The sequence below is a fragment of the Notamacropus eugenii genome, chromosome 1 (assembly GCF_028372415.1).
Source record: "Notamacropus eugenii isolate mMacEug1 chromosome 1, mMacEug1.pri_v2, whole genome shotgun sequence".
NCBI classification, from domain to species: Eukaryota; Metazoa; Chordata; class Mammalia; order Diprotodontia; family Macropodidae; genus Notamacropus; species Notamacropus eugenii.
Genome location: NC_092872.1, coordinates 486688549 through 486702683, shown reverse-complemented (window position 1 = coordinate 486702683; position 14135 = coordinate 486688549). Strand labels below are relative to the sequence as shown.

General features: G+C 42.0%; 1 protein-coding gene across 11 annotated transcripts in view; it reads left to right on the top strand.

The window, feature by feature from the left end:
• The window catches only part of BRD3 (bromodomain containing 3), an 89208-nt gene that overhangs the window by 58856 nt on the left and 16217 nt on the right, over positions 1-14135 (top strand). For 10 of the 11 annotated variants that reach the window (XM_072632896.1, XM_072632897.1, XM_072632895.1 and 7 more), the window contains 5 exons: positions 1432-1746; positions 2968-3105; positions 3669-3816; positions 5346-5560; positions 9841-10212. In XM_072632896.1, coding sequence (XP_072488997.1) covers positions 1546-1746; positions 2968-3105; positions 3669-3816; positions 5346-5560; positions 9841-10212 — 1074 coding nt within the window. In that variant the 5' untranslated portion in view covers positions 1432-1545. Of the gene's footprint in view, positions 1-691; positions 906-1431; positions 1747-2967; positions 3106-3668; positions 3817-5345; positions 5561-9840; positions 10213-14135 lie in introns of those variants that run through there. The other variant, XM_072632901.1, reaches the window with a different exon arrangement.

The following is a 14135-nucleotide window of genomic DNA, read 5'->3' as shown; positions in this document are numbered from 1 at the left end:
GCATATGACCCCCTTTTAAAATATGGTTATTCATTCAAAAAAGAGATGGGAAATCTTCAAGTTGAGACTCAGGGTAGGTGAACTTGCATGGGACCAGTGGAGAGACAGAGTCTAAGTTTAGAGTCATGTCCATTGGCCGCATGAGTGAAGACAGTCCAGAGGGACTCCTTGGAATAGCTGCCCTGATTTCTTTCCCAGCCCCCCATAGAGATGGCTCCAGGCTCTGGGCCAGAAGCAAGCTCTGAGATTCCTTGCCCTCCAGGGAGCCAGTTTCCCAACCCTGCAACTAACAATTGGGGTACTGGCTCTCTAGTTTTGTTTTTCTCTCAAATTCTACTTGAATTAATCAGCTTTGTCCTGTGGAAGAGCACCCTGGCCTTTATCAAGATTTTATCATATCCTACATTTTCAGGATATGATGGCGTTGTTCATAGAACTATAGACATTCAGGGGCTATGTAGATTCATGGGCTCATAGTTCCTTGATGTTCAAATTTCCATTTAAGAAATGAATTGTTGATTGTGCCAAAGATGTGGAACTGAAACGGACAGGATTACTAGGCATCAGGCATCTGTCTGCCTTCTCTAGGCCTCTCTCTGAGTGGATTCCCTTCCTAAAGTCTGATTGGCTGAGTGATCACTCATGTCACAATCTCTTTCTCATCACAAACCCCCCCTTCTCCTTGGTTCTCGTGGTTACATTAGAATCCCAGTATATAAGGGAGTTGAAGCTCAGCTAGTCAGTTGCCTGTGTAGTACTGTGAATGTTTATATTTCTACTATGGCTCTGCCTGTGACTATGTAGATCGATTTTTTTTTTTAATTTTCTACCTCTAAACATTTTTTAAAAATTGCTACAATCAAGAAAGGTTTAGATTTCAGTGGAAACCAATCCTCTTCCAACAAGTAGGTAGCTTGGTGTCTAAGTGAACATTAGTTAGAATGCACCAGGTAACAATATCTCCCAGAATGCTTTTCTACCACCTGCTGCCTAATCACCTTAATTCGGTTGCATTTTCAGTCTCTCTCTCAATATTAGTGAGACCACGTGACCCAGGAATGTTTTATCTTTCATAAACACTTGCATTTCTTTGTACTCCTAATTTTCTTTTTAAGCCATCTTTTGAGAGAGGTCACCACATGACAGATGAGGGTTGAAAAAAGAACACCAAAAAACTTTACAGGCAAATGGTGACGGGAATGTTCTCTAAGGTAACAAAGTTGCCAGGAGGCTGGGATTTTTTTGTGTGTGGTTCCCCCCCCCCAAACCTGTCATACGAGTGAATTGACAGAGCCAGGCCCATGAATGGATATGCTCACTGTCCACTCCCAGGTTACATGGAGAATAGTGGCAGAGCCTCCCAAAGTCTTTAGAGATGTTAGCACTCAGGGTCTTCAGTTCATTTCTTTGTCTTTCTTCCTGTTGATACAGGTTGCATGGTTGGGCCCTGGAAATGGGATGTCAATCCTATTCGGGGAGCATAAAGAAAGAAAGAGAATCTCCTAGCTGCTGCTGTGACAGTAAGTGAGATAGAGACTTCAGAAAATGTCGACGGTAACGTCAGCGATTCCGGCTCCTCAGGGCCCTGTGAATCCGCCCCCCCCAGAAGTCACCAACCCCAACAAACCTGGGAGGAAGACCAACCAGCTGCAGTACATGCAGAATGTTGTGGTGAAAACTTTGTGGAAGCACCAGTTCGCTTGGCCCTTCTATCAACCAGTAGATGCAATTAAATTGAATTTACCTGTGAGTATGCGCTTCTTTATGCTTTGAGCTTTGATATCGATACCTAGCCACTTACACCCTTCCAGAATTCTCCATTGCCAGCATAGCTATTCAGGGGTCACTAGATCTGGAATCAGGAAAAATGGATTCAAGGCCCAACTCTTAATAGCTATGTGTGATTCTAGGGGAAAGTCACCTCACTTACCCATTTCCTCACCTTTAAAATGGGGATGATAATCCCTGCTCTACCTGTCTCACAGGGTTATTGTGAGGATCAGATGAGATAAGGAAATGATATAAAACCTTGAATTTAAAGGCCAGTTAATATTCCCCCTCCCCTAAATCCTTCTATTGCCTCACTGTGGTGTGGAGGTGACCTTGGGTTTCCAAGGGCCATACTTGTGGCTGTGCAGGCTCTGGTATGTCCTGTAAGGTTAGAAAGGATTCTAGCAATGAAAACACCTGGCCTTAGAGTTTGCCTGTGCCCCTGAGAACTGTCCTAGAGAATTTTGTGGGCCATAGAAACTCTTAAGACCACATACTAAGTGTATAGAAGGTTTGCAATCTGTATCAGTGAAGGGAATATTCACACCAAAGAAAGTCCAGATGTTTGATATGTTGAAGTAATATGACTTCATCGTCTTATAGATGGTGCTTTGTTTTATATTCATTTTGATTAGCAAACTCTTCCTGAGGCTTTAACTCTTAGCATCTATGAAAAGCTATGCACTAAGACTCTCTTAGATAGGGACATCCCCAATTGTGGCATTTGCAAATCTTCACACTATTCCTGATTTTATCTGGTACCATGGTATGTTTCTTCTTTTGGCACTTGTATGAATTAAGGTTCATTTTGTGAAAAGGTACAACTGTCTCCCCAATCTTGATGTTTTTTTTTTAAATAGGTTCTCTGCCTTTGTCTCACCTGTGACCAAAGAAAGTTTCTTCTTTCTGTGTAGGGATTAAAAGAGCATGAAACCTTTTCCCTGAAGTCAGGATTTTTTAGGCCTCTTTAGCATAGTAGCTAGAGATAGAAGTGGACTGATGTTTCCACCTTCCATTAGTTTACTCAAAATTTCTGCCTTGATCTAGGCTTGATCTACCTAGTGATAAGAGTCACAAAAGTTCTTGGATGCCTTCTTGTGTTGGAGACCAGTAAACTGCCAAAAGAGAGAGCACAATGGATTTTATGTTGTTTAAAGGTTTTACGAAGGACTAACACCTTTAAAATCTCTCCCACAGGATTATCATAAAATAATTAAAAATCCAATGGACATGGGGACTATTAAGAAGAGACTGGAAAACAATTATTATTGGAGTGCGAGTGAATGTATGCAGGATTTCAACACAATGTTTACAAATTGCTATATTTATAACAAGGTAAAAGACTGGCTTTTTTTTTTAAGTGGCAGCACTGTGTGAGGAACACCAAGCCTTTGGTTTTTATCTATTGATGAGGGATAATTTATCCTTCCAAAGTATCCTCTTGAAATGACATGAAATACCACTTAGGAATAACCACATTGCTTTATTCTGCTCCAATTTCTTGGTCTGAAGCTTTTTTGGTGTGGAAAGAGCAAATGTTTGAGTAAAATGATATATCCCAGTGTTGCTAGTGAGTCAGATCCCAGGTCAGAGAATAACCCCTTTAATTCTAGCTCTTCAGGACTTGATCTGGTAATAGCCAATGTCATTACCTCCTTAGAGTCATCCTCTCAGAGTCGCTCTGGATGCACCATGGCTCTGTTTGCTGTAATTGGAGCATGCCTTCCCTTGGTCTGCTTGGGCTTTTGCTATTTTGTTTTTCCAGTGCCTCTCTAACACTATTACTCTAGTTTTTCCACTCATCTGAGCCCACCAAATTCTAGTTTTCAAAAATAGTTGTGTCTTAGCAGTGGTCCTTCTTCCAGCCACTGATGCCAGGCCTTGTTCTGTTTCTCCAGCCCACAGATGATATAGTCCTCATGGCCCAAGCCCTAGAGAAAATTTTTCTGCAGAAGGTAGCCCAGATGCCCCAAGAGGAAGTGGAATTATTACCACCAGCTCCTAAGGGCAAAGGTCGAAAACCAGCAGCGGGAGCACAGAGTGCAGGTAAACTATGGGATGTGGAGTTGATAACACTTGGATTTTTTTTTTAAGGTTGAGACAAATTAACATATCCTGCTGTTTCTGAAATAGCCTCACGATGACAGTGGTCCTAATTTTTTTAATATGTTCTTTTTGATCTCATGCTATCTATTTATGGAATAGATCATGGCTGCTGCAGAACAACAAAACACCCTATATACATACCCTCAGCGAAAACTCATGACATTCAGTACAGTGCCCTGTCTATACTTGGCAAATAGTGAATGAAAAGGAATTTTATTTCCATAAAATGTCTTAGTGATTCAGGCTTCCCTCTCATATAGGAATATGTTCCTTTTTTTACAGGTATTTTGATGAATGGAATACACCATCCCCCAGGGCCCTTGCGGGAGAAGAGAGAGGGAAATGTGAGCAGTAGCATGGCACAGTGTAGTGATTCTAAAACTTGTTAATTTTAGAATTCCTTTATATTTAAAAATTAAGTATCCCCCCAAGAATTTTTGCTTTTGTGGGTTGTATCTATCAGTATTTATTGTATTAGAAATTACAGTGTCTTAGTATTATCATGAAGATGGTTTTGACCTTGCAGACCTTCTGAAAGGGTCCCAGAGACTCCCCAGAACCCCAGGACCACACTTGGAGAACTGCTGATAGGGTTGAAAGAATACTGGCTTTGGAGTTAGAAAGAGTCCTGTGATATGATAGCTGTGTGTGTGGATCATGGGCGAGTTAGTTTCTCTAAGCCTCACTTTTTTCATCTGAAAAGAGGAATAATAAGAGAACCCACCTCACAGAGTTGTTGGAAGGATCAAATGACATATTTTATGCAAATGGTTTTGCTAACTTCAGAGCACTTAAAAAACCCCCAAAACCTATATCCCTAATTTGGTGTTAGAAGTGAAAGATACTGTCTCTCCTCAGTCTTCCTCCATTAACCAACAAGGTTGAAGGGAAGGGCAGAAGCTATGGTAACCAGATGAGCCTTGGGCAGTGTTGTGAGCCCTGGTGGCTCTGGGTGATTTATGAACCAAGATATCCACCAAGTGAATTGGCACTGAGAAGAGAGCTCTGTTTGGTAAGAGTTTGACTGTCCTCCAGGTAATGGCAGGGTTTACCAGCTTAAGATGAGCATAAACTAGTGATTTCATTGAAAGATACATAGAGAGTTCACTCCTTCCATGTTCATTCATTTGCTTGGCATGTCATTATTGAGCATCTTGTGCATGCAAAGAAAGGCACTGTGTTAGTTGGAGTATAAGACTCTTTCCTTTTCTCTATGAGCTGACAAGAGTTGGAAGAAACAAGAGCATTTCAATAGAAGGCAATGCCTAAAGGCCATGTAAGCAGTCCAGGCAAGAATGTTCTAAAAATTCAGAGGAGGGCACAGTTGGCTTCTGGCTAGGGTGATCCAGGAAACTTCATGGAGGACATCAGGTTCTGAATGAGCAAGTTCAGCTTGACCCTGATTTGATTTGGTTGTGGGAAGAGAGCAGGTATCAGGTGTATTGATCTTTCTTCATTTTACTTTGAAGGAGCACAGCAAGCGGCAGCCGTGTCCTCTGTTTCCCCACCGACTCCCTTTCAGAATGTCCCTCCTGCTGTCTCCCAGACGCCAGTGATTGCAGCAACTCCAGTGCCAACCATCACTGCAAATGTTCCATCTGTCACGGTCCCTCCCACTGTGGCCCCACCTCCTCCTGCCACTCCCATCATGCCCGTGGTTCCACCTACACCACCCGTAGTGAAGGTAAGCAAAAGCTACTCCTTCCCATGTCCCCAGGCAGTAGATTGTGAATAGACCTTGAGTAGATTCCATAGTGCTGTACCTTGTAGGCATCTGAGGGTGACCAGGCTCAGCAGGGAAGAATGACCACATTCAGTATCTGGCTACCAACTTGAATGCCTTGGGTGATCTCACATGAGTTGCTAATGTTGTCTGTTTTTTTCTCTCTGCCTGAAAAAATGTGCTATTGATATCAGTATCTCCTGCCAGGATAGGAGGATTGATTAATTCAGACTCCCAGATAAGATCAACTCAATAAAATTTCTTCTGGCACAGGACCTGTTTGCCAGCCATTCCCTCACACTTATTGAGTGTTATAGAATACCACATCAATGGTGATGAGGAGCAACAGTCTGAAGAATTATTTTGAACTGGACCTGTGATTTCATCTATTTAAGGAACTCCTAGTGAGGAAATTCCCTTCAGTGATGTATGTTTGGTATATTGGTACCTTTTTTACAACATAAAGAATTCTTATAGAATTGGCCAGAGTGTTAAATGCCTTTGTCAGGATTACAGAACCAGTATTGCTTGGAGTTGGGAGTGAAACTAGGTCTTTTTTTACTTCTTGGTTAACTCTCTAACCATACGATCATAGCTGCAAGCATTATTGTATCCCCTTTTACAGATGAGGAAACTGAGCCTCAGAAATGAAATGCCTTGGCTTAAAGCTACTCTGCTATGAAATATGAGCACCAGGACTCAAGCCCATGGCTACTGACTCCAAAGCCAACAGTCATTCTCTCCTGCACCATTTTGCTAACAACAATAATAATACTACTACATGCTCTACCTCCCTCCTGGGGTGGTTCTGACAGGATAATAACTTGTAAGCTGTAAGGCACTATGGAAGGGTAAACAGATCTCCTCAGCATCAGTATTATTTTTGTTTCTTGTACTGATAATGCAACTCAATTCAACACCTGTTTATTAACACCTAGTTGTACCTGGCTTACAACTTAATAAAACTATCTGATTCAGGCCAAAATGAATGTACTGGCATAGTGCCAAATGGTATAGGGACTCTAAAGAAGCCGAAGGAAATCATTGGCCTTGGGGAGCTTACTGAGGTAGTAGAGAGATGCTTACCATAGAACTTTTAGGCTACTTGGAGACATGGTTAGGCAACACTTGGTTATATGATGATCTTCCTTCCAACTGCCTCCTTTACCCACTAACACTCAGAACTCCAAAGTAAACACAAACCTATTAAGGGTCGAAGGAAATAATTGTCATGCTTTATCCTGTAGAAGGAGAAGGCAGCCACCCTTTAGCCAGTAACAATCAATATGCTAAAATTCACCTATTTCCTACATGTAGAGCAAATGTTGGGAATTTAGTAGGCTTGGTTATCTGCTTTCCCCTGGCAACCTTCAGTAAGAAGTTAGCAGACTTCAGCTCATAGTGTTCAGAGCACTTGAAATCTTAAGTACTGTTTTTTTTAGCGATTTACGACATTTGGTGAGTGTTGATCACTTTGGCAGAACAGCAGATCTCATAGGCTCTCAGTTTCACCTATTCATACTTTTTACTGCAAAAGCACCTCATCCAATTGAATAAGGACTTTTAATTTAACTTTTACAATTTGGGTTGAGAAACTAGCGAGAGAGATCAGAAGAAAATTATTAATGTACCATATACATGATTATATGAGAATCTGCATAGTACAAGAGACCAGCCTGGAAGCATCTTAAGGAGTCTAGAAGTCCTCAGCTCATCCAGAGACCATCCTTGGAGAACCACTGCATGGTGACTCTTGTCTAAGCTCCCAACCTGAGACAAGAGAACTGTCTTCCTTGTTCATTGCTGTCATTATCCAAGACTTCCCATGATCTGGTCCCTCCCACATTGTCCTTCCTTACCTTCTGCTCCCTCCCATAATTCCTGCGCTCCAAACAGTCCAGTCTGTTCATTTTATATACTCATCATGCATACCCCCACTGTCCCTGCCCCGGCCATTACCCATCCCATTCCATTTCCCTCAGTCCTCCCCATCTATCGAACTCTCAGTTCAAATCCTGCCTCCTCCCTGAAGCTTTCCACAGTTAGGCCAGTGCTTATGATAGTGTCCTTTGGAAGTGTCTGTATCACTCATTTGGTACTTAATATAGGCTACCTTGTATTTCTTATCCTTTTATAACAATAATAATATGAAAGAGTTGACATTCCTGTAGTGCCAAGTTTCACAAGATATTTTACCAACATTGTCTTGTCACAATAGCCCTGTGAGGTTGATACTGCAAGTGCTGTTATCTCCATTTTACAGATGAGGAAACTGAGGCTCCAAGGAGGGAAGTGAGTTTTTAAGGATGACATGCCTAGTACTTGTTAGAGGTGAGATTCCAACATAGTTCTCTCTGGACCTCAAGTTCTGGATCCATAGTATCATAGGTTTAGAGCTAGAGGGAACATTAGAGGTCATTTAGTCCAACTTCCCTCACTTGTATAGCCTCAGAGGCCCAGAGAGGTTAAATGACTGGCTGAAGTCACAGGTAAGTGGCAGAGTCAGGCATCCAAGTCCTTGGACCCCCAGTTCTTCTAAAACATACTACTTCACTTTTTACATAGGTATCTCATTTTCCCAACTAAGCAAAAAACTCTCTGAGGGCAGAAACTGTTTCTTTATATCTGTAACACAATATTCTGCATGTGGGAGGTGATCATTCATTCAAAAGATATGTAAGAAGCATGTCTTTATGAATCAGGACTCCAGGCTAAGTTATACAATAGCTTTTATATGGTGCTGTAAGGTTTACAGGGTATCTAGATGATTCAGTGGATAGAGCACTAAGCTTGAAATCAGGAAGATAAGTCTTCATGAGTTCAGATCTGGCCTTAAATGCTTACAAGATGTGTGACCCTGGGCAAGTCACTTACCCCTATTTGCTGCAGTTTGTAATTTGTAAATTGAGCTGAACAAGAAAATGGCAAACCACTTCAGTGTCTTTGCCAAGAAAATCTCCCATGGGGTATCAAAGAATCAAACAACTAAAAATGACTAAATGTTAAGCTTTACGCAGTACCTTAGATCCGTGATAGCTTTGTAGTCCTTATAACAATTAGGATGAACCCTGCCCTCATGTAGTTCATGGTGGAGCTGAGAACCCTGGTAAACCCCCAATAGTTGTTCAGACATGGGCCCTATTTCCTAGGAGAGTTTTAGGGATTCCAATGGGGGTTTTACAAAATAGGCTGTTTTCTTGTATTTTTTGTGATGCCACATCCTGCATTGCTTTTTACCTCGTGAGTGATCATGATCATTTCTGCTGAACTCAGTGGAAAAAAAAGAGTGGTACAGTAGAATAAGTGCTGGATTTGGAGTCAGGGGACCCATATTCCAGTCCCAGCTTTGCCTTTAGTACCTATGGGACCTTGGGTAAACCTCTTAATGAATAAAAAAGCATTTATCAAGCCCTTACTATGTGTATCAAATTCTTTGCTAAGCACTGAGGATGCTAACAGAAAAGCAGGACAGTCCCTGCTCTCAAGGAGCTCACATTGTAATTGAGAGAGACAAGACATATAAGAGGGTATAGATGGAAGATGGATGGAAAGACCCATCTTCTTAGAAAGCATCTCTTTGAGGATGCTATCATGTTATTTGATGGACTTGGAGAATTTGCCATTCTTCTCCATGTGCTGTTGGATCAGCCTCTGATCTCTCATCAGGCAACTAAGTTGGCCTGTTTAGGGTCTGACAGCCTGGTGGGAGAGCAGATCTCACAGGAAGCATTGTTGGCAAGTGACTGCCTGCTCCTCCAAGTGATTTAAGTAGGCATGTCAGACATGCAGACCAGTGGCAGTCAAATCCCCCAGCACTGGGAGGAAGAGACTATGTTTAAATTTTCACGTCTGTAATATAAGGAGTTTGGATTAGATAACCTAACAGCACCCTGCATCCATGAACCCTCAGTTTTGTATTATAATTTTTAACTCAGGTTTAATAACTACTGATAATCAGGGCAAGATACTGTTGAAATAGCTAATTCAGCTGAGGAAGAAATGGGATTTGACAGTTTTAAAGAACCCTGATGCTGGACGCTGTGTCTCAGTCTCCCCTACCTCATAACATGAGGATGAAGGAGAACAAAAAGCCCTTTGACACCCTAAACCTACAGGTACCACGCTAATGTGAATTGTTATTAGCAAGACATATTAGATAACCCCTGAGATCCCTTCCATCTGTGATCCTGTATTATTTGTTGTTGAATTCACAAGTCCTTCCCCTCTCTTATTTGTTTCAGAAAAAGGGAGTAAAGAGAAAAGCAGACACGACCACACCGACAACCTCAGCAATCACCGCCAGCCGGAGTGAATCACCCACCCCGCTGTCAGACCCTAAACAGGCCAAGGTGGTCGCCCGACGAGAGAGCGGAGGCCGACCCATTAAACCACCAAAGAAAGATCTAGAAGATGGGGAGGTCCCCCAGCATGCGGGAAAGAAGGGCAAACTCTCTGAGCACCTCAAGTACTGTGACAGCATCCTCAAAGAGATGCTGTCTAAGAAACATGCTGCCTACGCCTGGCCGTTTTACAAGCCTGTGGACGCAGAGGCTTTGGAACTCCATGATTATCACGATATTATCAAACACCCCATGGATCTCAGTACTGTTAAAGTATGTGCCACGTCTAACGTGTCTCTAGCCCATTGGAGCTTTCTCTGACCTTTTAGGCAGCTCCATGGGGTGGGTCAGTTTTAGGAAAGGGGATCTTGAACCTCCCAGAGATCTCTGCTGAAAGAATTGCCTTAGGCCTTCTGGGGCTGGAAGGGACCACCAACAGTCCATTCACCTGCACCCAAACTATGCCAAGGCAGTTGGTTGGTGGTCTTGTTCCCCAGCAACCCCATTCATTGAAACTGTCAAACCCCATTTCCTTCCTGAGACCTCAGCTGAATTAGCTGCTTTGACAGCTTCTGGCTCTGACCGTCAGCTGTTGTTATACTGCATGCCGGCAGGAAAGAATATGGCCTAAGAATTACAGTACAAGAGCTAGGGTTGAAGGCTACAGGGCACTAGTGTCACTGGTTGGCTGTGTGACACTGAACACTGTGTCTCAGTTTCCCCCCTTGTAACATGGGGATAATTGAAAACAAATAGTCTTTTGACATCCTGAGCCCACAGGTGCTAAATTAATGTGAGTTGTTATTAGCAATATGTATTAACCAAATATAGTTGCCACCTTCGCCTAACTTATTAGGGACTTACTTCCTCTTGTCAGAGGGCCAGCTTTCTTCTGGGTGGGGTCCTTGTCAGAAATGGTAAGGAATCCAGAGTTTCTTTGTTCTGGACACTCCTATTGTGTTTAATGTCACAGACCTCCCGCTTGTAGCCTCACAAACCTGCCTTTCAGGTCACTGTTGGTGTCCTGAATAAGCCAGTGGTGGTCAGACTGGGGCAGGGCCCTGTTGGGGTCTACCTTCCATTCTTACCAGGTGAAATGAGGGTCCTTTGTTTGTTTGTTGTTTTTTCCTTGAAATGAAGGTAGGAGCTATACTTCTTTAGGTGTTGAGTAGAATCTAGGTCTAACAGAGAACAGGAATGAGCCTATATTTTTGAAATAGGTAAACAAGAATAAAGAAGAAAACTGGGTAAAAACAGAGGCTAAGGCCTCTTGGATCAAACTGGAATTTGAATTTCTTACTTTACTCTTGGTTGGTTTTCATGGAGTTTGAGCCGTCTGTGACCTTGCTCGTTGACATAAATCTTGATTTTTTTTTCCCCCTTTGACCTGTGCATTGGCTAGAACAAGCGAGTTTCTCATTGAGAACTTTTGTTCCCTGCGGCATTTCAGTTCCAGTGGACATCTTTTAAAGGTCCAACCTCTATCCAACTCTGTTTTTGTTGCTCACGTTCTAAAGAAAGCCATTGCCCATTTCACATGACCTTTTGTGAGCAGCTCTGGAGTAGTTGCCTGAGCTCCGTCCTTTATAGAGGGGGGGTCATTGTCTTCTCTTTGCTGATCATAGGGCCTGAATCTTAAATCATAGGGCTTTGTGGGTCAGACTTATTTGACAGTAACTACAACTTGAACAGTGTTTTATCTTCCTGCTGTTGCCTCTCAGTTTCTCAGCACAGACTTTAATCTTGTAAGTTCTGACCATGGCTTCTCCAAAATAGAGAAAAACCATATTTAATGGTTTAATACACCATCGGTTGGGGTGGGGGGATGGAATAAAGAGCTGCAAACTAGGTTGCTTTGGAGTGAGGTTTTACCGTGGTAGGGGAATGGCTTTGTCTGTGGCGTATCGGATTTTTCATTTATACTGCTATATAATGGAGGTCTTCCATTTTTTAGGCTCTCTTGTAAGGTTGGTCTGGATTCCAAAATGTATTATAATTATGTGATACTTGTTCATTGTCTTCAGGTCTTGGTTTTGCTTTCCTATGGATGAAACCCAGGTTCCTCTCACTCATCTGAGAATGGCCAGCTCAGGTTTCAGTTAATATTAGAATTTGAACATTCCCAAATCTCTTCTCTGATACTGACTTTGTGTAGGCCATTCAGTTATCTGGGCCATGATTTTTTTCCATTTGTAAGATGAGGACATTTCCTGTCTTTTCCATACATCACAGGGATGTGGAAAGGGTGAATGAAATGATCACTGGATCAGAGATATTTGGAGAGTTCATATAGTCTAATCTCTTTATTTGATAAATGGTGAGACCAAGGTCCAGGTTTGAGAAGTGACTGGCTCCAGTTCATATACCTAGCTGGTTAGTGGTAGAGTGAGGACTGGAACCCCAAATTCCAACTGACTGAGTTTTCAGCTCATGTTACAGTTTTGAGGGCATCAGAAGAGACACACTGTGTAAATATAAGACAGCCTTAAGGAAGAACAGGTCTTTGGGGTTTGTTAGAAGCATGGAATAGCTCAGTCAGTGAACAAGCCATGTGTTCCAGGCACCGTGCAGCTTCCATGGATTTGAATATCAAGTGGGTGAAATAATTTCCTCCAAAACATAAGTGCAGGCGTGATAGATGCCTGAAGTAGTAACCTGTGAAGCAGGTGCTAATTCACAGAGTCAAGTGTTTGGGGCGGGGGGTGGTTTCTGCTCTTGCAGCTACAAAAGACAGTTCATACTGCTTTTCACTCTTGTCTTTGCTACCAGAAAACTTCAAAAACAGTGACAACCAAACTACTCTGTTGTAGGGTAGCTAGCCTCAATATCCTGAATTAACCTGACAGGACATTATGGGTTCTTACATTGGTATAAACATTTTTTGTGACTTTTGCAAGCCTCTGCCCAACATGCTTTTAAGAGGTAAGATCATCATGGGAAAATGAGATAGAATGAGTTTGAATTATTATTAGATTATTAGATATATTCAATACTCAGCTCTAATTGGGACAAAATCAACTCACATATAGCCCTTTGCTTGCATCTCACTGTGGAGGTGAGAAAAGGGCTTTGTACTTGCAATCAGAGGTCTTAGGCTGGAATCCCAGGTCTTCTGCTTACTAGCTGTTAAATTACATTAGGCGAGTCCCTTTCTGCAAAAGGAGGGAAGTTGGATTAGCTGGCGTTTCAGATCCCTTTTAGCCGTAAAACCATGATCCTCTGATCTCTCAGTCCCAGTTCTGTTGACTTAATGCCTGGTGTGGAAAGAAATATTACTAGATGGGTTAGCCTCCATCCTGCCTTGCCCTTGAAGCCTGTTACCTTTGGACATGTGTGCACATATATGTAGACAGTCCTTTCAGTTCTGTGGTCCTTGTGGGCAGAGCTGAAGTGCTTTGAAAGAGTTGAGGTGGTTTAATTTTACAATTTCATTTTGCATTATTTAGGCCAAAAAGATTGACATGCCAGCTAATCCTCATAATTCTTCATCACTCAACACATGTATTTAACGTTTAAGGGCTTTGTTCCTAAGCCACAAAAATGTGGAGGATGGTCAGATTGTGACAAGAACCTATGAATTCCAAGGATGCCATGAATGTTTTCAAATGCTGATAAGTATCATAGTAACCTTTGTTGTGACCATCCTTGCCCAGGTGGACAGTCATAGATGGGTACTAGAAAAATCACCAAATTAGCTTTAAGAAGCCGTTGATTTCTCTTCACCACTCTCAGCTCCCATCCTTCCTTTACACCCTTTTGTTGTATGAATTTTCCTGGGCATTTGTTATTGCATTGACTTCAGATTATCTGGGAGGTAATAAGTGGGTATTGAGTTTAAGCCAAAGCAAAATGTCATTTACTGTAACTTAGTCTAGGGATTTGATTTGCCCTGGAAACAAGGATAAGAAAATATTGGAAAGTAAATTTATTTTTCCATTTTAGTTGGTTTTTCAGAACTTTAGATTCTTAGTTATGATGGAAGATAATGGACTGGCACATATTCTCTGCCACCCCTCCCCTCCAACCAATGAAGTCAGATGAAATGATGCCTAAGTCACATTTAGTAACTATGACCTCAAAGCCACAAAGGCCCAGAGAAGAAAATCTTTTCTTTGTTTTGTGATTTGATGATTTAAAAAAATATTTGGGTTAATCACCGTTTCAAAACATAAATTTATCAGCTAAGAAGGAAAAAA